Source organism: Petromyzon marinus, chromosome 3, assembly GCF_048934315.1.
Source record: "Petromyzon marinus isolate PM22_M1 ecotype Great Lakes invasive population chromosome 3, UKy_Petmar_22M1.pri1.0, whole genome shotgun sequence".
Classification (NCBI taxonomy): Eukaryota; Metazoa; Chordata; class Hyperoartia; order Petromyzontiformes; family Petromyzontidae; genus Petromyzon; species Petromyzon marinus.
Window position 1 is genome coordinate 20,787,465 of NC_133669.1, and position 25,104 is coordinate 20,812,568.

At 52.9% G+C, this 25,104-nt stretch overlaps 1 protein-coding gene across 3 annotated transcripts; it reads left to right on the top strand.

The window, feature by feature from the left end:
* Window positions 1–1,656: 1,656 nt before the first annotated feature.
* Window positions 1,657–24,437, top strand: LOC116956868 (extracellular serine/threonine protein kinase FAM20C-like). Of its 3 annotated transcripts, none has more exons than XM_076052585.1 (11): window positions 1,657–1,754; window positions 5,487–7,144; window positions 8,329–8,465; window positions 9,150–9,228; window positions 10,228–10,320; window positions 13,933–14,048; window positions 14,787–14,967; window positions 15,798–15,907; window positions 18,992–19,073; window positions 19,385–19,444; window positions 22,219–24,437. In XM_076052585.1, the coding sequence occupies exons 2-11, from the start codon at window positions 6,597–6,599 to the stop codon at window positions 22,574–22,576; spliced, it is 1,764 nt and encodes a 587-aa protein (XP_075908700.1). In that variant the 5' UTR covers window positions 1,657–1,754; window positions 5,487–6,596; the 3' UTR covers window positions 22,577–24,437. The 3 variants fall into 3 exon arrangements, with proteins under 3 accessions (XP_075908700.1, XP_075908696.1, XP_075908702.1); XM_076052581.1 differs by lacking the exon at window positions 1,657–1,754 and adding an exon at window positions 1,786–4,207; XM_076052587.1 differs by lacking the exon at window positions 1,657–1,754 and having other exon boundaries at window positions 5,088–7,144; window positions 22,279–24,437.
* Window positions 24,438–25,104: the final 667 nt, after the last annotated feature.

The following is a 25,104-nucleotide window of genomic DNA, read 5'->3' on the forward strand; positions in this document are numbered from 1 at the left end:
GTTGGCAGTCGTTCGCAAGCACAGATAATAATATTTTATACGTGTAAAAAAACGGAGAAAATGCGTTAATAAAACTGTGGCTTTAAACGACACATTTATACCTACGCGATATAACCCAAAAACCTTTATTAGTAGTGATAATATTGGTCGCGAAAGCCTACGTGTTAAATCGTGTTTTCGTGGTCATGTTGTTACCGGTGGTGGTGTTGCTAATGATGCTGATGCTGCTGATGATGCTGATGCTGCTGATGCTGATGCAACTGATGTAGATGGCGATGCTGGTGTGATGGTGTTGTTGATGATGCTGCTGCTAATGTTGACGATTATGCCGCTGCTGCTGATGATGATGTTGTTGGTAAGAGCAATGTCTCCACGTGGCACGCGGGAGTCCGGGTTTCGGTGACCCCGTCTCTTCGCCCACGGTCGCTCCGAACCCCGAGTGACCCACCAGGACCCTGCCAACGATGATAAAGAGTCCCGTGCTGGCACGCGTGCGTGCGTGCGTGTGCGTGTTGTGTATGAATGAGTCGTGAGAATGTGTGACGGTTCGATTCCTGGTCCCAGTCCTGGGCCTCCCCCAAGGTCGACTCAGCCTCAAATGACTACCTGGTGCGCAGTGTATAAACATCGCCACTGGGGAGACAAAGGCGGCCGGGCGTGTTGTTGGCCACCCGCCCCCTCGTTGTGGCCGTGCTGTGAATGTGTGCACGGTATGAAGCGGCGACGCAGCGGTTAGCGCACGCCCGAGCGCCTTTGTCTCCCCAGTGGCGATGTTATCAGACCGCACCAGGTATTCGTTTAAGGCTGAGTCGACGTAGGGGAGGTTCAAAGACTCGCCAATTGTTGAACGTGAGCGGGTTCGTAGCGCTGTGCGCTAAGCACTACGCTACCGCTCCCCACGAAAACACACACACGTGTACACAAAACAGAAATATCCCCCTATCATCTTCATAGATGTTTAGGGCACGTACTGTCAGCGAGTACCTATAACTACCGGCACGTAACACGAATGAGTGTCCAGCACCACACCCGGCCGCCTTTGTCTCCCCTTTGCTGATGTTATCACATCGCACCATGTACTAATCTGAGGCTCAGTCGACCTCAGGGATGGCCAGTATCGGTTCAGATTCTCGTGACTGGTGTAGGCCATGAGTGGAAAATCGAACTCGTATCACCGGGTTCGTAGCGCAGTACACTAACCACCAATCCACCGCTCCCCGCAACAAAGACAAATATCCCCGTAGAGCCTGAACAGGCTGTTGCGGCAAGTGCTGTTAGCGAGGGCCTATTAAGGCCGGCACGGCACACGAGGGTGGTGGGTGGCCAGCACCACGCCCGACCGCCTTTGTCTTCCCGGCACGTAATGTTTACACACCGCACTAGGTACTCATTTGAGGCCGAGTCGACCTAGGAGAGGCTCACGACCGGTCCAAATAATAATAATCACTGTTGTTGGCCGTCAGCGGGAATCCAACTCGCGTCGCCGGGATCGTAGCGCCGCGCGCTAACCGATGCGCCACCGCTCCGCGCAACAAACACACGCGCGTGCACACACACACACAGAGGGAGCTGGAAAGAAGGAAACTGCTTAATCACGGCGTGCCCTGTCAGGGTTAGGGGGGAGGGAGGTGAGGGAGGTGAGTTGGTGGGGGCTGTAATGAGAGTCTTTAATTAAGATCTCACGGGCCCGGCCGCGAGGAGAAGGCGGCTATTGTTGCGTGAGCGTGCAGCAGCCTCAGCAGCAGCAACAGCAGGTGAGACGCGGAGTCACGCACGCACGCACACAGCCATCATCAGCACCACCACCATCAGCAGCAGCAGGTGAGACGCGGAGTCACGCACTCACACAGCCATCATCAGCACCACCATCATCATAAGCAGCAGTAACAGCAGCAACAGGTGCAGCAGAAACATCAGCAGCAGCAGAAAGTGCAGCACAATCATCATCAGCAGCAGGAACAGCAGCAGCAGCAGCGGATGAGGTACCAACAGCAGCATCTGCACAGCAATGGAGGTATCATCAGCGGCAACAGCAGACATATCATCAGCGGCAACAGCAGACATATCATCAGCGACATCATCACTGTCATCATAATCAGCAGCAGCTAGGGCAGCAGGAAGTATCGCCATCAAGAGTAGCAACAGTAACCATCGTCATCAGCAGCAGCAACACTCGCATATAGCGACACAGCAGCACTCCAGCCTCATCCACCGACATTATCTTCACGAGCCATCACTAATCCATCACCACCACCACCATCATTTGCTCGAGCGGGGAGAGGCAGCTAGACGTGAAGAGAGAGACGTGAAGACGCGCAACGATACACATACGCATCGAGACACGGAGACAGTCACAGAGAGGCAGAGACAGAGACACGGTGGGGGCGAGAGAGGCAGTGAGACGCAGAGACACGCAGAGCAAAAGACACAAAGGCAAAGATCCCCCGTGTAGCCTTTTAACAGACTGTTTGGGGCAAGTGCTGTTAGCGGGCAGCAGCACCTACGAAGGCCGGCAGTGTGGCACACGAGGGTAGTAGGTGGCCAGCACCACAAAGGCAAAGATCCCCCGTGTAGCCTTTTAACAGACTGTTTGGGGCAAGTGCTGTTAGCGAGCAGCAGCACCTACGAAGGCCGGCAGTGTGGCACACGGCGGGGGTGGCCACGTGGACGCACGCTCATTGTTTGACCCTCTCGTCATTTTGTGACAAGTTCCTTGACTTTAAGATTCACCGCACGGAGCACGGTACCCCACCCCCAAGTGGCTCGGGAGTAGACACCTGAGTGAGCCGGCACCCTTGAAACAAAGAGTTAAAATCAAGGTTTGGGCCGTCCGCGATAAAAAACTGGGTTCTCAAATGCTGAGGAGTTGAGGGTTTTAATCCCGGGGTCATCAGGGGGCTGCGTAAAAAAAAAAATACATCAATCGTCGCGCGAGGGGTTTGTCTCTGGGTTTGTGTTCACTGAGTTTGCGGTAACATTTAGAGCTGACGATCAATGGGGGTTCGTCGTTACCGATGCTTCAGCGATTGATCGTTCAGCAATTTGTGGCCCTGAGGCACGTGTGGACTTTCCACGTTACTTAAGGCGGAAGACAGTTTTCCGAAAGGGTCATCACGGTTATTTTATTAAATCATACTGAATGCGCAACGTGAAAGGATAACTACCCAGCATACTGTGCATGTCATGATCACAGCACAGTGCTTAAATCGTTCCGTCTTATTGTCGTTAATTAGCAGAATCGCACTCAATTGACTAAATTTCAGCTGTGAGAAGTGAAAACAGACACAAGACAGATTTGCCTGTCATGTGACCAACATAAACTGTCATGTGACCAACATAAACTGTCATGTGACCAACATAAACTGTCATGTGACCAACATAAACTGTCATGTGACCAACATAAACTGTCATGTGACCAACATAAGCTACTCTCTGTGTGCCAGGGCGAGCGGGAAAGTACTCCCCAATACCCTGTGGACCAGAGGCCCGCTTGAAGGGATCTCAGAGGTGCTTCTGTGGCATCCGCTTCCGCGGGCCGTTCTGTAACGCGAGGTCTAGAGGACGGTCGATTTGTACTATATAACGTTGCGTTCAACTAGGGCCCGTATCTAACACACACACACTGAGAGAGAGAGAGAGGCTCTTTGTCTATTTACATGGGTAGTCCACCAGCAATCGGCTGAAGCAAGCCTCGACTGCTGATAATAAGTTGTGCTGATATTCTTCTTCTTGTCGTACGCCCGATGTAGATGCAGAGCAACGACTTACACTTTCACATTCAGGTGGTCAAGCGCAGATAACCGCGCGAGGAGTCAGCAGCGGAGTACCGTATCGCTGTGATGTCTCCTTCGTGTATGTGTGGACCGGGCCTCGCGTCGTCGTGCGTTGTACCGTCTGTCTCCTTCGTGACCGCAGCCGCGCAACGCTGCAGAGTTTTCCCACTTTCCATTTGCGCGTCAGGGGTTTCCCGCATCTGCTGCCACGGTTTTGTGAGAGCGGATGCGGTTTTGGGGTGGACCGTGAGCTTCGTGGAAGATCAAGCCCAGGCAGGGGACTTCTGCGTTGGATCTTTCACGACAAGGCGTTCGTTTGCGAGTTCTTTTGAACTCCATTCGGCTCTCCAGCCACCAGTGCTGATATTAGACCAATGCTACGTTAAAGATGCGCTCCCAGAAGACCGCGCGAGACTATAACATGGGGATGAGGTGTAAGTATCCACGTATTTGTTATCACTCACATGCCTAATGCCATCGCTCGAGTACCGTTCGTTATGTCGTGCATGTACCTGAAGGAGTGAGACGCAGTCAAGAATGGGGGGTGGGGTGGGGGAGAGTCAACTTTGAAGCCATCGCGCTGCAAGTGCAGCTTACTTCTGGATGCAAAAATAAGGGCGGCGCGTGCGTCCCAGTGTTCGGGGCGAGCTTGCACGGGGAATGGCTGTGGGTAGGGAGCAGGTTGAGATGTGAGGGGCGAGGGTTGGGGGGGAGTAGGAGGGGGGGCTCGCTGATTACGTCTCTCCACATGGTTCGCTCCATTTGCCAAGCAACAATGGGAGGGCACGTGATCTCGCGAGAGCGCGCGCATCTTTGCCACGCGACTCCTGATAAAATCATCACGATCATCATCACGATAACCATCATCATCATGATCGTGCATGCAATCATCGCCATCAATGCAATCAATCGTCGCGATCAATGCGATGATCATCATCAATGCGATCAGCAGGTGGCGTTGACACTGAAGATGATGGTAATGATGATGGTGATGATGACACTCATGGTGGTGGTGGTGATGATGGTAACAATGACGGTGGCGACCACAATGATGACCAGGTTGATGATGACGGTGGTGATAGTGGTGGTGGTGGTGATAATGGTGATAGTGAAGATGTTGACCATAGTGATGGAGACGATGATGATGATGATGATTGTTGCAACTGAGACGCGCACTGCCTCTGCTACAATCGCAGAGTCCCTCATAGCGACGGCTGGATACGTGGGTGGTGGGGGAGAATGGGAGGGAGAGGGTAGAGAGAGAGGAGAGAGAAATGAGAGAGGGTGGGAGAGAGAGGAGAGGCGGAGAGGAAACAGGGGGGGAGTGGTGGGGAGAGGCGGGGAGCGCAGAGACGCACGCGATGGACACGCCGAGAGACCCAAACAGATTGTAACATCATCATCCATCAGCAGCAGCATCATCATCCGTCGTCATTCATCGCCATCATCATCACGCGTGGACGCTCGCTCGTGCGTGATTCAAACCAACAGCAGCTGCAGCAGCATCTGCAGCTGCAGCAGCAGCAACAGCAGCAGCAGCAACAGCAGCAACAGCAGCAGTGGTGGCGGATGTTTGGAGTGAATGGATTGTCACGCCACGGACAGGTGGATGTTAAACGGTCGCCTCGCCGTTGTTATCCTCCATTGTCATTGTTGTTGTTATTTATGTCATCGTTGTTGTTGTTGTTGATGTCTGGGGCCTCGCGGAGCAAGGAGCGAGACTCCTCTGGCTGCGGCTGCGGGGAGGAGGGCGAGGAGGAGGAGGCGGTGATGCTACGACGAACCTGGTCCAGCATCTCCATCCACCCTCATCTGCCTACAGGCTGTCCATACAGTCTATCTGTACTGTCTATCCCATATAGGATATCCATACAGTCTATCTGTACTGTCTATCCCATATAGGATATCCATACAGTCTATCTGTACTGTCTATCCCATATAGGATATCCATACAGTCTATCTGTACTGTCTATCCCATATAGGATATCCATACAGTCTATCTGTACTGTCTATCCCATATAGGATATCCATACAGTCTATCTGTACTGTCTATCCCATATATGATATCTATACAGTCCATCTGTACTGTCTATCACATATAGGATATCCATACAGTCTATCTGTACTGTCTATCCCATATAGGATATCTATACAGTCCATCTGTACTGTCTATCACATATAGGATATCCATACAGTCTATCTGTACTGTCTATCCCATATAGGATATCCATACAGTCTACCTGTACTGTCTATCACATATAGGATATCCATACAGTCTATCTGTACTGTCTATCCCATATAGGCTATCCATACAGTCTATCTGTACTGTCTATCCCATATAGGCGCTCTCGCTCCTTACTCTCCCCACATATCCTGAGCCCCCCACCACCCAAACGTCTCTCTCGGCTCTCCGTCTCCCCTCTCCCCCCCCGTCTCCCACTCTCTCTCTCGCTCCACTCTTCCTTATCTCTTCCCATATTCACCCCTCCAATCTCCTCCCCCACCTCTCTCATTCTCCCCACTCTCCTCCCCCCTCTCTCTACCCATCGCTTTAACCATTCTCTCTCTATCGGTCTCTCCTCTTCTCTCCCCCACTCATCCTCTCCCCCAGTGTCTCTCTCGTTTCCCCACTCTGACTACTCTCTGCCGACTCTCTCCTACGGCCTCCTGTTCTCTCCATCTCCCTCATCATTGGTGTCTCGCACCTCCAATTTGCGCAGTTGGCTACGTACGGCGCGAAAGAAGTTCCACGCACATACACCTCTCCCATCCATCTCCATCCTCCACTCTCCATCCTCCTCTCCCCCCCCCCCCCGCGTCACGATGTCTCGCCGACTCCGCGTGCTGCTCGTGCTTCTCGTGCTACTCGCCACGTGCGCGCTGCACCTCCTCCTGCACTTCACGGCTCCCGTCGAGAGCGTCTGGGACAAGGCGACGGGAGACTGTCCCTGCACCCAGCAGCAGCGGAATCGATACGATCAGCAGAACCAGCGGCAGCGTAATCAACATCGCCATCAGCAGCAGCAGCAGCAGCAGGACTATGACCGCGATCAGAAACAAGGGCTCCGCGTCATCGCCGACCGCGAGGTCAAATTCGGAGACGCGAAGTCACATCGAGTTGCCTCCACCTCGTCGTCTGGTCCTCCCCCATCATCATCATTGTCGTTGTCGCCACCGCCATCATCGTCGTCCTCAACTCTGCTGGAGGAGCTGTTCAGACATCCCCTGTACGGGGGCCCTACGCGGGAGGGGAGCAAGGGCGACGTTGATGATGGTGATGATGATGGTGATGATGAAGATGGGGATGATGAACTTCTCTTGAGTCCAGCGTCTGAGCCGCTTGACTCCGGAGAGCAGCGAGAAGAAGCGTGGTGAGGAGACAGTGCGCGTGTGGCCAACACCCGGTGACGAGTGTCTGAATCGGTCCTGGGCCTCCCCTGGGTCGACTCGGCCTCAAATGAGTACCGGTTTGTAATCATCGGACGTGGTGCCTCGTGCACCGTAGCGGCTTTCACAGGTGGTGCTGCTCGCCAACAGCTCTTGCCCCAACAGTCTGTCAAGGCTATGCGGGGGATCTTTATCTTTGTGTTGTCGCGGGGAGCGGTGGCGCAGTGGTTAGCGCTCACGGCCACCAACGCAAGTGGCGAATATCTGAACCGGTCCTGGGCCTCCCCTAGGTTGACTCAGCCTCAAAATGCGCACCTGGTGTTGGTCTACCGGAACCCTCGCGTGCCGTGCCCACCTTAGTACTTGCTCGCTAACAGCACTTGTCCCAACAGTCTGTTATGGGATATATGGGGGAACTTTGTATGCATGCAAGTTTGTGTACATATATGTGTGTATGTGAAGGTTTTTACGTGCAATGTGTGTACACTGTATGCAGAGGTCGCCAAAAGCTGTGTGGAAGATGATAATGGCAATGACGAAGCTGCTTCTAATAATGATGATGTTGTTAATGATGCAACTGAAGATGATGTGTCGGCTACTGCTAATGATGCTGCTGATGCTGCTGCTACTGCTGATGATAATGCTGCTGCTGCTACTGCTGATAATGCTGCTGCTACTGATGCTGCTGCTGATGATGATACTGCTGCTGCTGCTCATGATGCTGATGAGAATGCTGTTGATGATGATGCTGCTGATTATGATGCTAATGATGCTACTGCTGATGCTGATGCTTCTGCTGATGACGCTTCTGCTGATTATGCTTCTGCTCATGATGCTGATGAGTATGTTGTTGTTGATGATGATGATGCTGCTGATTATGATGCTTCTGCTGATGATGCTTCTGCTGATGATGCTTCTGCTCATGATGCTGATGAAAATGCTGTTGATGATGATGATGCTGCTGCTGATTATGATGCTAATGATGCTACTGCTGATGCTGCTTCATCTGCTGATGACGTTTCTGCTGATGATGCTTGTGCTCATGATGCTGATGATAATGCTGTTGATGATGATGCTGCTGATTATGATGCTAATGATGCTGCTGCTTCTGCTGATGCTGCTTCTGCTGATGCTGCTTCTGCTGATGCTGCTTCTGCTGATGACGCAGGAGGGCTGATGGGGAGGAGGCCCCGGCGTGGCTGCGCTTCCACCGCGGCATCTCGCGGCGTGCGCTCTACCCCCGCGCATCGCCCACGCTGCCTGAGCTGCTGCGCGACCTCGCCCAGCAGAGACTCGTGAGCGCCGGTACATCCCTGCTATGGGTCGCGGTAATTAGTGGTGCCTGCTATGGGTCGTGGTAATTAGTGGTGCCTGCTATGGGTCGTCTTAATTAGTGGTGCCTGCTATGGGTCGCGATAATTAGTGGTGCCTGCTATGGGTCGTGGTAATTAGTGGTGCCTGCTATGGGTCGCGGTAATTAGTGGTGCCTGCTATGGGTCGCGGTAATTAGTGGTGCCTGCTATGGGTCGCGGTAATTAGTGGTGCCTGCTATGGGTCGCGGTAATTAGTGGTGCCTGCTATGGGTCGCGGTAATTAGTGGTGCCTGCTATGGGTCGCGGTAATTAGTGGTGCCTGCTATGGGTCGCGGTAATTAGTGGTGCCTGCTATGGGTCGCGGTAATTAGTGGTGCCTGCTATGGGTCGCGGTAATTAGTGCTTCGGGAATCGAACTGAGGTCTTCGGGTTCGTAGCGCAGCGCGATAATCACTGCACAACCGTTCCCCACGCACATACACACATACACATGTACACACACACACACACTCACACACGTACACACACACACTCACATGTACACACACACTCACTCACATGTGCACACACACATGTACACACACACACATGTACACACACACACCCACACACTCACATGTACACACACACACACACATGTACACACACACACGTGCGCGTGCACCCCCGGCCGCAGTGATGAAGCCGGGCGGCACGCAGCTGAAGCTCGTGATGTCGCTGGAGAATGGGGGACTGGCCCTGCTCAAGCCCATGAAGTAAGACTTGAGTCGGCACACCGCATCTAGTACGGTGGCGAGATGTTAACCATCTCTCCCGGTGTACAAGAGGTCGCGTGGGTTGGCTCCCGACCCTGACGCCCTGCTGTATTTGTGGAGTTTGCGGTGTCTCTCTCTCTCTCCCCGTGGTCGCGTGGATGTTTCTCCGGGTCCTCCGGTTTTTTTGTCCCCTCCACATTTAGAATGAACGTCACGTGGCGTTTGGCGTCTTTGGCTGCTGTACATTTCCACGTGGTGACGAGCCACTTCGTTGAGCTGTCATTGTGACCGCTCGGGTCGCTTTAGTTTAGTTTCTAGTTTACATATCGGTTGACTCAGCCCATGATCATCATCATCAGCATACGCGTCATTATGATCATCATGTCGTCATCATCATTAACGTCACCGTGAACAATGGTCATTATCGATTGTCATGGCCATAATCATTAATGTCACCATAATTGTTATTATTGTTAATTTAATCATCGATTTCATGGCCATCATCATCCATCAGTGTCATCATCATCATCCATCAGTATCATCATTGTCAGTAATGGCATGAGAATCAATGTCATGGTCATGATCATCATCATCATCATCCGTTTCATCATCATCAATGCCATGAGCATCATGATGGTCTCAGATGATGATAAGACATAATCGATTATGAAAATAATGACACTTATAACATCGATGACGATGATAAGCGTTGATGATGACCACCACCACCATCATCACCATCACCACCACCATCATCACCATCACCACTACCTACACCACCACCATCATCACCATCACCACCACCACCATCATCACCATCACCACCACCGCCATCATCACCATCACCACCACCACTACCTACACCACCACCACCACCATCATCACCATCACCACCCACCACCCACCACCACCCACCACCCACCACCATCATCACCATCACCACCACTATCATCACCACCCACCACCACCCACCACCACCACCACATTGTGTGTCGCCAGACAGAATCGGGACCAGGAGACCTCCCCGGATTTTTTTTACTTCTCCGACTTTGAGCGACACAACGCAGAGATCGCAGCCTTCCACCTGGACAGGTGAGGGCGTGGGGGTGGCTGTATATGCACACACATACAAATACAAACATCCCCCGTATAGCCTTCAACAGACTGTTGGGGCAAGTGCTATTCGCAAGCACGGCACACGAGGGGGTGGGTGGCCGGCAGCGCGCCCGGTCGCCTTTGTCTCCCGAGTGGCAGTGATTACTACGCACCGCACCAGGTACTCATTTGAGGCTGAGTCCACCTAGGAGAGGCCCGGGACCGGTTCAGATAATCGTCACTTGGTGGTGGCCGTGAGCGGGAATTGAATTCGGGTCGCCGGGTTTGTGGCGCAGTGCAGCGCTAACCGCTGCACCACCGCTCTCCCCTGACACACACACACACGTGCTCACCACGCACAACGTGTGTATACATATAAAAATATAAAGATCCCCCGTATAGCCTTAACAGACTGTAGGGGCAAGTGCTGTTAGCGAGCACCTATGAAGGCCGGAACGGTACACGAGGGGGTGGGTGGCCAGCACCACGCCCGAACGCCTTTGTCTCCCCAGTGGCGATGTTTACACACCGCACCAGGTACTCATTTAAGGCTGAGTCCACCTAGGGGAGGCCCGAGACCGGTTCAGATAATCGTCGCTGATGTTGGCCGTGAGTGGGAATCGAACCCGGAATGCCGGATTGATAGCGCAGCGCGCTAACCGCTACACCACCGCTTCCCAGACACATACACACACTAATATACACACTTATATACACACATATACACACATACCCACACACACAGGCACACGGCGAGCAACACACGTGATGGATGATGAGGATGCAAGGTTCACGGACTGGCACAGGCTCTGCCAATTTCCTCTAATCTCCTGCCAAGACAACGGTCACATTCCACCCACACACAGAGCCCAATCACGACCATTATTATTCCACCTCTAGGGAAGGGAGAGAGGGCTCGGGTGGTCTCAGACGAGGTGTGAGTGTGTGTGTGTTACAACAATATTAGATCTCTGCTGCTGCGGGTGAGCGCACTGCGCTGCCAATCCGGCGATCCCAGTTCGATTCCCGCTCACGGCCACCAACACCGAGTGACGATTATGTGAACCAGCTCCTGGGCCTCCCCTAGGTCGACTCAGCCTCAGTGGAGCACCCGGGTGCGATGTGAGGACCATCGCGACTCGCGGAAGACAAAGGCGGCCGTGCGTGGTGCTGGCCACCCCCCACCGCCTCGTGTGCCGTGCCGGCCTTGATAGGAGCTCGCGAGCAGCACTTGCCCCAACAGTCTGTTAAGGCTACACGGGGGATCTTTGTCTTTGATGTCTGCTGCTGCTGCCTGAGCTGAGCTTAGACAATGAATACCAGCTTTGCTGAAGATGAGGCTGATTGGCCCTTTGAAGTTTATGGAGAGGACGGGAAGGACTTAATTATTTCGGCCGGCTGGATTTAGTCACAAACCAGTGGAAACGTGACTTTAATTTGTATAGTCAAAAAAGAGAATTCATTTTTACCGCTGTACAATGGCAATCAGCATGCACACAGACACATGTACACAACAAAGATCCCCCGTATAGCCTTCAAACAGACTGTTGGGGCAAGTGCTGTTAGCGAGCAGCACCTATGAAGGGCGGCACGGCACACCATGGGGTGTCGGGGTCAAAACCACGCCCGGTCGCCTTTGTCTCCCCAGTGGCGATGTTTACACACCGCACCAGGTACTCATTTAAGGCTGAGTCGACCTAGGGGAGGCCCGGGACCGGTTCAGATAATCGTCACTGGTGGTGTTGACCGTGAGCGGGAATCGAACCCGGGATGCCATGTTCGTGGCGCAGCGTAGCGCTAACCGCTACACCACCGTTCCCCACACACACGCGCACGCAGACACACATAGACACACACACGCGCAGACACACCAGACACACACACGCGCAGACACACCAGACACACACACACACGTGCAGACACACACAGACACACACACACGTGCAGACACACCAGACACACACACACGTGCAGACACACATTCACACCCCACAGACACACATTCACACCACACAGACACACACAGACACACAGACATACACACACAGACACACAGACACACACACGCGCAGACACACCAGACACACAGACATACACACACAGACACACAGACATACACACGTGCAGAAGACACCAGACACACACACACACACGTGCAGACACACACACAGACACACGTGCGCGCAGACACACATTCACACCACACAGACACACACACAGACACACACGCGCGCAGACACACACAGACACACAGACACACACACGCGCAGACACACACAGACACACAGACATACACACACAGACACACAGACACACACACGCGCAGACACACCAGACACAGACATACACACACAGACAAACAGACATACACACACAGACACACACATTCACACCACACAGACACACACAGACACACACAGACACACACGCGCGCAGACACACACAGACAGACACACACAGGCACACATACATACACACACAGACACACACACGCGCAGACACACCAGACACACACACACGTGCAGATACACACAGACACACACGCGCGCAGAAACACATTCACACCACACAAACACACACGCGCGCAGACACACCAGACACACACACACGTGCAGACACACACAGACACACACGCGCGCAGACACACATTCACACCACACAGATACACACAGACACGTGCAGACACACACAGACACACACGCGCAGACACACATTCACACCACACAGACACACACAGACACACAGACATACACACACAGACACACACACGCGCAGACACACCAGACACACACACACGTGCAGACACACACAGACACACACGCGCGCAGACACACATTCACACCACACAGACACACACAGACACACAGACATACACACACAGACACACACACGCGCAGACACACATGTGCGCAGACACACACAGACATACACAGACACACATTCACACCACACAGACACACACAGACACACAGACATACACACACAGACACAGACATACACACACAGACACACACATTCACACCACACAGACACACACAGACACACGCCCAGAGTAAAGAGACGCGGATGTGTTTGACCACGTTGACAATGAATAACAATTTTAATCTTTCGGCCGTCGTCCCCAAATGTTTCGCCACAGCATGTTGTCGAAGCGGCAAACCCCCCCGGGCTGGTCCAGCGTGACCCGAGCCTCTCTGTTCAAACATCGACGCCGCTGCCGCTGGGAGCAACCGCGGCGTCCAGAGTGAATTACAATCACAACACTCTTTGGTACTTTCGGTAAAGTCGCGTAAGGTAGAAAATAAAATAAATCACGACGTTTCGATTGCAACACGAGCAATCATCGTCATCAGGTGGGAAAAAAAAACACAGCAAGAAACATTTTTTTTTTGCCGAAGAAGTTTTTTTTGTTTGTTGCTGAAGCAAAAATGTGCCCTTCTGTGCTCGGCGACGTCACGGTCGCCGAGCACAGAAGGGGGCGGGCCCAATAGCTCGCAGAATGCCAGGCGGTCAGCAACAAGCGGCACTTTTGAAGCGGCGAGAGACGCGCTCGAGCCGGGGGGTTGTGTCTGCCCCGTGTGCCCCCCCCTCCCCGCCCGCCCCGCCCAGGATCCTGGACTTTCGCCGCGTCCCGCCCGTCTCTGGGAGGCTCCTCAACCTCACGCGGGAAGTCCGCGACATCAGCAAGGACAAGAAGCTCCTCAAGACGTTCTTCATCTCTCCAGGTGCTCGGCGATTCTCGCTGGAGGTGACCCCCCTCCCCCCCCCCCGACTTCCGATCCTCGCTCACGGCCACCACCGGTGACTTTTGTCTGAACGGGTTCTGGGCCGATTCCCCTAGGCTCGAATGTTCACCCGGTGCGCGTTGTGTAGTAAACATCGCCACTGGGGAGACAAAGGCGGCCCTGGCGTGGTGCTGGCCACCCACTTCCCTCGTGTGCCACGCCGGCCTTCATCGGTGCCGCTCGCGAACAGCACTTGCCCCGACAGGCTGTGAAGGCTATACGGGGGATCTTTGTGTCTTGTCAGCGCCGGGTTGGTAGCGCAGTACGCTAACTGCTACACCACCGCTCCCCACGCGTGGACACAAATACTAAGACCCCCCCCCCCCATATAGCCTCGACATACTTTTAGGGCAAGTGCTGTTAGTAAGCACCTATGAAGGCCAACACGGCACACGAGGGGGTAGGTGGCCAGCATCACGCCCGGCTGCCTTTGTCTCCCCACTGGCAATGTTTACACATCGCACCAGGCACTCATTTGAGGCTGAGTAGACCTAGATGATGCCCAGGACCGGTTCAGTTAATCGTCACTAGTGGAGGCCGTGAGCGGGAATCGAACTCGGGGTTCGTAGTGCAGCGCGCTAACCGTTACACGCCCTCTCATACACACACGTACAAACACGCACGCACGTATGTCTAACCACAGCGTCGAACCCTCGCCCCGTGTCCTTCTCTCCAAAGCCAACAACGTGTGCTTCTACGGCGAGTGCTCGTACTACTGCTCCACGGAGCACGCGCTGTGCGGGCGACCCGACCACCTGGAGGCCTCTCTGGCCGCCTTCCTGCCCGACACGGCCGAGGCGCCGCGCAAGTCCTGGCGCAACCCGTGGCGTCGGTCGTACAACAAGCGGCGCAAGGCCGAGTGAGTGCGGTGAGAGAGAGGCCGAGTGAGTTGCGGTGAGAGAGAGGCCGAGTGAGTGCGGTGAGAGAGAGGGGCCGAGTGAGTTGCGGTGAGAGAGAGGGGCCGAGTGAGTTGCGGTGAGAGAGGGGCCGAGTGAGTGCGGTGAGAGAGAGAGGCCGAGTGAGTGCGGTGAGTGAGAGGGGCCGAGTGAGTGTGGTGAGAGAGAGGGGCCGAGTGAGTGCGGTGAGAGAGAGGGGCCGAGTGAGTGCGGTGAGAGAGAGGCCGAGTGAGTGTGGTGAGAGGGAGGCCGAGTGAGTGCGGTGAGAGAGAGGGGCCGAGTGAGTGTGGTGAGAGATGGGCCGAGTGAGTGCGGTGAGAGAGAGGCCGAGTGATTGCGCCGATGAGAGGAGACGGTAGTGGCCGCACAGACGGACCACTTGGACAAAGTAGACACTTTTGTCAATGAATGGGCCCGAAGATTTTAAAGCTTTAAAATTATTTTTGTTATAGAAATATTTATTTTTTAAAACATATATCTGTTTTATATATTACACAAGGCCTTACAATTATACCCAAGTTTTGGCTAGCTGGCTGAATTCCTGGCTGCAGATTATCTGAACCAGTCCTGCCACCCGGTCGACTCAGCATCAAATGAGTACCTGGTGCGGTGTGTAAACATCGCCACTAGGGAGACAAAGGGGGCCGGGCGTGGTGCTGGCCACCCACCCCCTCGTGTGCCGTGCCGGCCTTCATAGACGCCACTCGCGAGCAGCACTTGGCCCAACAGTGTGTACAAGGCTACGCGGGGGATCTTTGCGTGGTGTGGTCGTGTGTGGCGGGTGGCGGCTCAGCTGGGAGGTTGACCCCGGTTACTGCGACGACGTGAAGCGGACGCCGCCGTACAACTCCGGCACGCGGCTCCTGGACGTCGTCGACATGAGCATCTTCGACTTCCTCACAGGCAAGGCCTGCCTAGGCCTCCCCAGTGCCCAATTATCCCCGGAGCAAAAGTAGCGACATAATGCTATGGGCCCCGCACTTTCAAGGGCCCCGTGGTAAACGCTTTCAAGCTATCAATTCCGGCTCAGTGATTCTGCACTTGCTCTATGACTATAGTGCTATACCGCCTTCAATTTTTACGAACGACTAGGGTGTTTAAGGTTAGCGATTTGTATTACCTGGCTGCAAAGCAAATTAAAAATACAATTACTTTACTATTCAAGTTAAAAGATTTGCGTTTTAATATTTATCTGTTTTTTCTTTAAATTGGCCCCCCTTTATAACATGTGCTACAGGCCCCGCGCTAGCTTAATTCGGCCCTGGGCCTCCCCTCTAAGCCCAGTGTCGTTCACTGCAAGGCCCGCAGGCCACTGGTGGCCTTTGAAGCGGCTTTGACGCACCCCATCGTGCTGCTGTCAAACACTGATGGTTTCAAACGCGTGGCGGCCCTCACGCTGATGTCTTATCGGCGAAGGTGCCCCCCCACCTCTGAAAATTAGTGAAGAATGCTGCTCTAGCCCTAGCACTGTGACTCGCCTGGGCCACATAGCTGGAACCAGCCCCTACATCCACCCGAACACCATACCTATAACCCTAGCCTAACTCTACACCGGTTGTTCTCAATATTTTGGATGGGGGGGCAACCCCCCCATTAAGACCACTTCTGTCCTCCCCCCCCCCCACCTCCTCCACCTCCCCTGTGCCATAAACACAACGATGGTTGCTCAGGCCACAACACAAGGAATTGATCTGTCTATGACTCCACGCAATGGGGCGTTTAGCCGTGCATTCACCGCAACGCGGCTGGCACCGATGGATCCGTGCACATACGCAGTTTCTCCTGAACGGTGTCCATGCCCACAGCCTGCGCCTTTCCCCCCCAATAAATAGGCTTCGTGTCGCCCAAATGGTGATGCCTCCACGGGTAAGAGACCTGCGGCTCTCGACCGAGCCCAGGAGCACCACGAGGTCTCGTTCTTAACCCGAGCCCTACCACGAGGCTTGAACCCCAACACGATATACCTCTAAACCGCCGCCATCACCTTGTGCGTAACCCTAACTGATGCAACCACGGGCCTACGCCTTCAGCTAGCCCGAATCGTCATCACAATGACACCCATAGCTCAAGCTCGAGCCGTACATAAACCCAAGAACTATCCTCCCTGTTGTCCTCCCCCCTCCCCACCCCGCACCTCCGATTAGCACGGTTGGCTACGTACGGCGCGACAGAAGAAGGGGCAGAGGTTCGCTTCGTCCATCACATTCGGTATCGCGGGTGCATATAATGAATGGGTTTTTTTTCATCTTAATTGTAAACTACTGAAAAAAAATTCATAAACGTAGCCAGTTTGGGCGGGGCATTGTCCCCCACCCCGTGCCCCCCCCCCCCCCCCCCACTAAGCGTGGCCCTGCCCCTAAACCCAAATCTTAACACTCGCCCTCTTGCTGTCCAACGCCAGTATCACACAGGCTTGCATGTGGAGACGTCACCTGGGGGTGATCGTTTAGAGCAGGGGTGGGGAACGTCCGGCCCGCTGGCCGTATGAGGCCCGCGGAATCATTTGGTGTGGCCCTGCCAAGGCAACCGCAGGCGGGACTCGAAATTCAATAAATCTAGGAGCAAACCTGGAAAAGCAGTTGCGAGTAGCAGCAACATCATAAATACCAGCTAACATCATCAATACCAGCTAACATCATCAATACCAGCTAACATCAATACCAGCTAACATCAATACCAGCTAACATCATCAATACCAGCTAACATCATCAATACCAGCTAACATCATCAATACCAGCTAACATCATCAATACCAGCTAACATCATCAATACCAGCTAACATCATCGATACCAGCTAACATCATCAATACCAGCTAACATCATCAATACCAGCTAACATCATCAATACCAGCTAACATCGTCAACACCAGCTAACATCGTCAACACCAGCTAACATCATCAATACCAGCTAACATCATCAATACCAGCTAACATCACCAATACCAGCTAACATCAATACCAGCTAACATCATCAATACCAGTTAACATCATCAATACCTGCTAACATCATCAATACCAGCTAACATCATCAACACCAGCTAACATCATCAATACCAGCTAACATCATCAACACCAGCTAACATCGTCAATACCAGCTAACATCATCAATACCAGCTAACATCATCAATACCAGCTAACATCACCAATACCAGCTAACATCATCAACACCAGCTAACATCATCAACACCAGCTAACATCATCAATACCAGCTAACATCATCAACACCAGCTAACATCGTCAATACCAGCTAACATCATCAATACCAGCTAACATCATCAATACCAGCTAACATCACCAATACCAGCTAACATCATCAACACCAGCTAACATCATCAACACCAGCTAACATCATCAATACCAGCTAACATCATCAATACCAGCTAACATCATCAATACCAGCTAACATCATCAACACCAGCTAACATCATCAATACCAGCTAACATCATCAACACCAGCTAACATCATCAACACCAGCTAACATCATGAATACCAGCTAACATCATCAATACCAGCTAACATCATCAATACCAGCTAACATCATCAATACCAGCTAACATCATCAATACCAGCTAACATCAACAACAGCTAACATCATCAATACCAGCTAACAACATCAATACCAGCTAACATCACCAATACCAGCTAACATCATCAATACCAGCTAACATCAATACCAGCTAACATCACCACACGCCTCACCAAAGAGAAGCAGTTCCAGCCATCACATTAGGGGTGAGTTCATGAAATGTTTGACCAAATATAACAAGGCTAATTTTTAAGTTGATCATTTTGCATGGCCCGCGAATGATGTTATATAAATATCCAAATGGCCCTTGGCAGGAAAAAAAAGGTTCCCCACCCCTGCCACCTCCCGGCCTCTTCCGTGCACGGAGCTCATTCAGGCGAGGCGGTGTGGCCGGCTCGTTCGGTGCTCGGGGGGCGTAAACTGCCACCGGGCAACACTCGGCTCTGTCTGCGGCGTGCAGGGAACATGGACAGACACCACTACGAGACGTTCGAGAAGTTCGGCAACAACACGTTCCTCCTTCACCTGGACAACGGACGCGGGTACGCGGGGGGGGGTTAGAGGGACAGAGGTGTCATGTGAGCAGGTCGATAGACGGATGGATGGTAGGACAGAGAGACGGATGGACAGATGCATGGACGGACAGGTGAATGGATAGAGAGAAGTGTCGACGGAGGATTGGATGGACGGACATACGGATGGAGAGAGGGTCAAACAGATGGATAGGCTGTGTGGGTTGGTGGGTGAGTGGATGAGTTGGTGGATGGGTGAGTTTATGGGTGGGTAAGTTTGTACGGGGTGAGTTGATGCGAGACTGCCTGCATAATACCCCGCCCGTGTGTCTATGCCCCAGGTTCGGGAAGCACTCGCATGATGAAATATCCATCCTGGCACCACTCATCCAGTGCTGCGTGTAAGTGAACATCTTCATCACCACCACCACCAGTGTTATCATCATCATATGTGTCGTCATCATCCTCGCCAGTGTTGTAATCATCATATGTGACTTTATCATCCTCGCCACTGTTGTAATCATCATCAGTGTCATCGTTATGATCGCCTCTGCCACATTCAACATCACCACTCGTTACGATCATTGTCATCTCACCTTCAATCGATGTGAGCACCTCCATTTCCATCACGTGGAATACATCAATACATAGAGCGAGCGGTGGGGCAGTTGTTAACAAAACGCGCTGTGAATCCGGACAACACGAGTTCGATTCCGGACTGTGGTTAACATCGATGGCGATTAATATCTGGGCCTTCCCCCAGATTCACCAACCCACACTGACCATCGTGGTGAAGTATGGTCAAAAAACCCACATGACAGACACGGCTTGGGGGTGGGGGAGGGAGGCCTTCATATAGCAGTAGACAGATCGTGGGTCACCGTCAGTGTCTTATCACATCAATTAATTTCTCAGTGAACGCATAATTTTCATTGGTTTGGCTCGCTCGTATAGAACTGAAAAAGGTGCCACGTGACACGCATCAGGCAAAGCCAGAGGCGTCCCTAGGGTATGGCGAATCATCGGAGGGGGGGCGCCCGCCCCAGGCCCCGCACTTTGGGGAGCGTGGGGCACGCCTCGACGTCACGGTGTGAGATGTAATACTCCCGGTTTGTTCTGAAGGCGTCTGGGGAGGGGGGGGGGGCAGACGGTGTGGGGTTCGCCCCAGGCCCCGCACCTCCCCCCCAAATGGACAGCCCTGACCACACCCACAACTCTAGAGCTTCCGCCAGAGCAGTGGCGTTAAGCGAGCAGTTGCAAGGCTGCGCCTTAACTTTTTTGTTATCATCACCATTTCACCATCATCATCTTCTATGATGGTTCTTTCGGTAAAAAAAATACTTTCCCGAAAGAACCATAGAATATGATTTCCTGCAGTCACGAAGGTTTTGAGTCAAAATGTAACCATCATCATCGTCACCCCCCTCTCTTGATGACTGGGTAGCGCCCCAGGGGCTGCCAGTCATCTTTGCTGCAGAGGCACGGACGCTGCAACCGTGGTTACAGTAGAAACACGGATAACCGCAAACTTAACACATTAGTCAAACACGCGAATAATAATAAAGTATTTTTTTTCGGAGGGTGGCAGTGATAACTTGATGGCGGATAATGAAGGTGGTGTGGTTTTGAAATCAATCTCGGATTGGTAGCCAGTCAGTGGCGTAGCTCTCGAGTGCAAAGGCGGTGCAACTGCACCAGGGGCCCCGGGTCGGAGAAGCTCGAGACGCCGGGCTGCGAAGGCCACGGGGGATTGGAAAGAGATGGCCCAATGTCATCCCTTGCATCAGGGCCCAGAGTAATCACGCCACTTGCAAGCCAATGGAGGGAATTGAGTATTTTGGCTGATCCATATTTTACAACCTACGATTTACAAGTTTTTTTTTAACCTCGTCCAGATTTAGGAGGGTCCTGCCACGATTGCTAGGAGATGTTAACTACCTCGCTTGGTATACAGGAGGTCGTTGGCTCGCTCCCGACCCTGACGCCTGTTGTATATTTGTAGTTTGCGCGTCTCGCTCCCCGTGATCGCGTGGATTTATCTCCAGTTCTTACAGTTTTCCCCTCCACATTTAGAAACGTGCGTTGTAAGTATTTGGCTGCTATAAATTTCCACACGATAAGCCAATTCGTTGAGCTATCATTTGTGGACAGGTCGTTTCTGAAAAAGGAGCTACATAGCTCAGTGGGCCTTACCTGGTGGTACCTGTTTAGTCGGAGTTTGCATGTTTCTCTCCCCGTGGTCGAGTGGATTTTTCTCCAGGTCCTCTGGTTTTCCCTCCACATTCATGAACGTCCATTTAGAGCAGGGGTGGGAAACGTCCGGCCCGCGGGCCGTATGAGGCCCGCGAAATTATTTGGTGTGGCCCTGCCAAGGCAACCGCAGGCGAGACTCGAAATTCAATAAATCCAGGAGCAAACCTGGGAAAGCAGTTGCGAGTAGCAACAACATCATCAATACCAGCTAACATCATCAATACCAGCTAACATCATCAATACCAGCTAACATCATCAATACCAGCTAACATCATCAACACCAGCTAACATCATCACACGCCTCGCCAAAGAGAAGCAGTTCCAGCCATCACATTAGGGGTGAGTTAATTAAATTTTTGACAAAATATAACAGTCTAATATTTAAGTTGATAATTTTGTATGGCCCGCGAATAATGTTATAAAAAATATCCAAATGGCCCTTGGCAGAAAAAAGGTTCCCCACCCCTGATTTAGAGTACACGTTTTAATGTTTAGATGTGCGAGGGAGCATCACTCGATCTCCGTGCTGATGGAAGCAGATGGCGATTAGTCAGTCCATGGTATGCCACCACCTCGACGCCCGTGAGAAGGGAGTTTTCACAACATCCGTGTGTGCTCCACCAACCCCTGCTTCTGCCTCCACAGTGCTGGATAACCGGCGTTGAGTTGCTTTGTCCATTGTACAGTGCTTGTGCACTTCTGACAACGGAGCAGTATCGTCAACAGATAATGTGTAGTAGTAGTAATATTAGTAACAGTCATATCATCATCATCACTGCCACCCTCCCCCGCTCCCCGCACCCTCCCTCCCACCTCCCCCACCCTCCCGCTCCATCCTCCCGTCCCATCACCCTCCCGCTCCACCCCTCTCCCCCTCCTCCACCCACCCGTGCCCCCCCCTGCCTCCACCCCCCGCGGGCAGCGTGCGTCGCTCCACGCTGTCGCGCCTGTCGCTGGTGTCGCGCGCGCCGCTGCTGCTCAGCTCGCTGATGCGCGAGAGCGGCGCCGCCGACCCCGTGGCCCCGCTGCTGCCCGAGGGGCACCTCGCGGCTCTCGACCGCCGCGTCGCCCTCGTCCTCTCCGCCGCGAGCGACTGCCTCAAGAGGCACGGCCGAGCGAGCGTCTTCCGCTACGGCGCCGCCGCCGCCGCCGCCGCCGCCACCTCCGCCGCCGTCACGGAGAAGATGAAGAGGGGACGGCGGCACAAGAAGCAGCAGAAGCAGCAGCAGCAGCGAATTCACGAGTGGGACAAGGCGCCTAAGAATGTAGCGCGAAGATAGCGCTGGTGGCGGTGGAGCAGCGTCGACCAGGGGCGGGCGGCAGTGACAGGGGCAGCAGCAGCAGGAACAAACTGTTGCACCGGCAGCAGAAGTAGCAACAGCAGCAGCAACAAGAATAGAGAGTAACTGCTGCATCCTGCAAAAGCAGCACAACCAGCAGCAGCAGCAACGGTAATAACAGATGCGACTGCAGCAGAAGCAACAGCAGCAGCAACTGCTGCCTCTGCAACAGCAACAGCAGCAGGAGCAGGAGCAGCTATGGCCCCGACATAGCTCGTGAGCTGCTCGGGCGATACGGTAGCAATAGTAGCGTACGCGTGCGGCATCAGCCACAGCATTGTCAACACGAGCAGCAGCAGTAGCAGCAGTGACGGCAGCAGAGACAGCCACGTGCTCAACAGTGGCAACAGCCACAACATTCTCTGGCAGCAGGAGCAACAACAACAACATAATCAGCAACAGCAGCAGCAGCAGCCACGTTCCTTAGAGTAGCAACAGCAGCAGCAAATCCAAGGGCGTCAAAAAATAAGTCACGATTGTTGTCACTCGATTCTCGATTTTGTTTTGGTGTTTTTTTGTCCTCTCCTGCAACGTTGTCCCGATCGTGCCACCGGTGACGCGTCACGAGCCTTAGAATCCCATCGCAGGGCGGTCCGTGGAAGCGGATATCACGGAGCTAATTCTGAGATCACACACTCGGGAAGCGAGCACTCTGCCACTGTTGCGGGAGTAACGTTCACCACACGACGGCCAAACCGACAGTGTCACTCCAATGACGTGCAACATCAAAAGACATTGCGCGTGCGTGCGTGCGTTATGAGGCCACCAATTCGCTACACTTGAAAAACTCGCCTTAGTCACAGAAAGCGGCTGACACCTGCATTCGAACTCAGGTCTTTTAGCGTTGACGGCTTAGCGTCTCCCACCTCAGCGTTCTCCCGGCCACGTGAATTTCGTGTTTCAAATTACGTGGCCGTTATTTTTACTCTATTTAATCTTAGGGCGGGTCTCGGGGGTCGAGTGTCCACCCTGTCGCAGATTCATGATCTGGCAGAGGGTTGGAGGCGTTGGTGAGGTGCGGTGGTGATGACTTCTCGATCTTTAAAATAAAACCTCTGTTGAGCTGTCTGGGTCTATACTGTGTCTACATTAGAGGGGTGTAACGATGCACTTTGCGTATCATTTATTAGCTTGGGCTTGATCAATAATTTTAGTTTTTTGGGATTCGGATCGTCCAAGTGTCCTAACAATGCCAAATGTTGCGTCGTACACCCTCCACCCGGCATAGCCAAAGAAATCAAGTGCTCACGTGAACAAACGTTACCACTTTACAATTGCTTTTCGTTTGATCACCCCGGTGTAGTGGAGGGTAAAATCCACACGCGTGTGAACGATTTGATTCGACGTATCGCTGGTCGAGTTCAATCTTTTTTTTTGCTTGGTTTGCTCATGCCTCGTGACACCCACTGCACGTGACTCCTGCAACCACTAGTGGCCGCTACATTCGCCACGGTCTTTTGTTTCAAAACAATTTCAAATAAATCGATTCTGGATTCGAATTTCGACAGTTCGCTGGGAGTGAATCGTTACACCCTGGTTCGTTAGGTTGCAACTATTTCTGTCATTAAGAACGAAAGTGGCAATCCCATCTTATCATCATCATCAAGCCATTGCTGCTGCTGCTGTTTCACTCTGACCGCGCCTATGTAGCGCGTACTGCTGTACCTGGGACCATTGCCTAATCGCAGACGGAACAGTCCGGAACGATGTTCCAGGAATGAATGAACTGCACGATTGATGTCTTCTTCGCATACGCGATGTCTTTACACGTGAACTAAAAATAAAGTAATTTCTTACACGACCCGTCAGCCGGACGGGCATCTTCCTCGGGAGTGCACGATTTCAGCAGCATTGTTTCAAGACAAGCAAACTCTGAACCGGTTTTGACATGCAGTGTCTCATCAGCAGACTTGCTTGAATCAATGCTGGTGACCTGCCGATGTTAGACAGGGCGAGGATAATGTGGTCCTGGTTCCAGGAATTAGTTTGGCTTCATTGGTAACGTCTTGTTCATCCGCTCTATAAGTTACACCATTGTCCCAGGCGCGAGCCACGTTTGCTAAATCATACAACGGACAGGTGAGTCCCGTTGGACAGGTAGGGATGGAGGGAGGGGTACGTGCAGAGGGGGGCACGCAGGAGGGGGGGGGGGAGTTCAGTTCCGCCTTTGTCTCCCCAGTGGCGATGTTTACACAGCACCAGGTACTCATTTGACGCTGAGTCGACCTAGGGGATGCCCTACACCCACACACACACACGTCCATTAAAAATGTATCCAATGACTCATTCCCCAGCATGACAGGTGGATCGAGGATGGAGGGTGCGGGAGGATTCCTTTTTGGAGAACACTTCGAGCCCGCCCCACGCTTGTGGGAAGGAGCGAGTCACGGTCGATGATGCATCGTGAATTAATTAGTCAATCAACCCCATTGCGACAAATTGTCCCCGGATCCACCGATTTGTGCTGT

Coding starts and splice junctions, on each gene's coding strand:
- LOC116956868 (XM_076052585.1), top strand. CDS start 6,597: ATGTCTCGCCGACTCCGCGTGCTGCTCGTGCTTCTCGTGCTACTCGCC. Junction 7,145..8,328: donor GAGCAGCGAGAAGAAGCGTG/GTGAGGAGACAG, acceptor CTGATGACGCAG/GAGGGCTGATGGGGAGGAGG. Junction 19,074..19,384: donor CACCTGGACAACGGACGCGG/GTACGCGGGGGG, acceptor TCTATGCCCCAG/GTTCGGGAAGCACTCGCATG.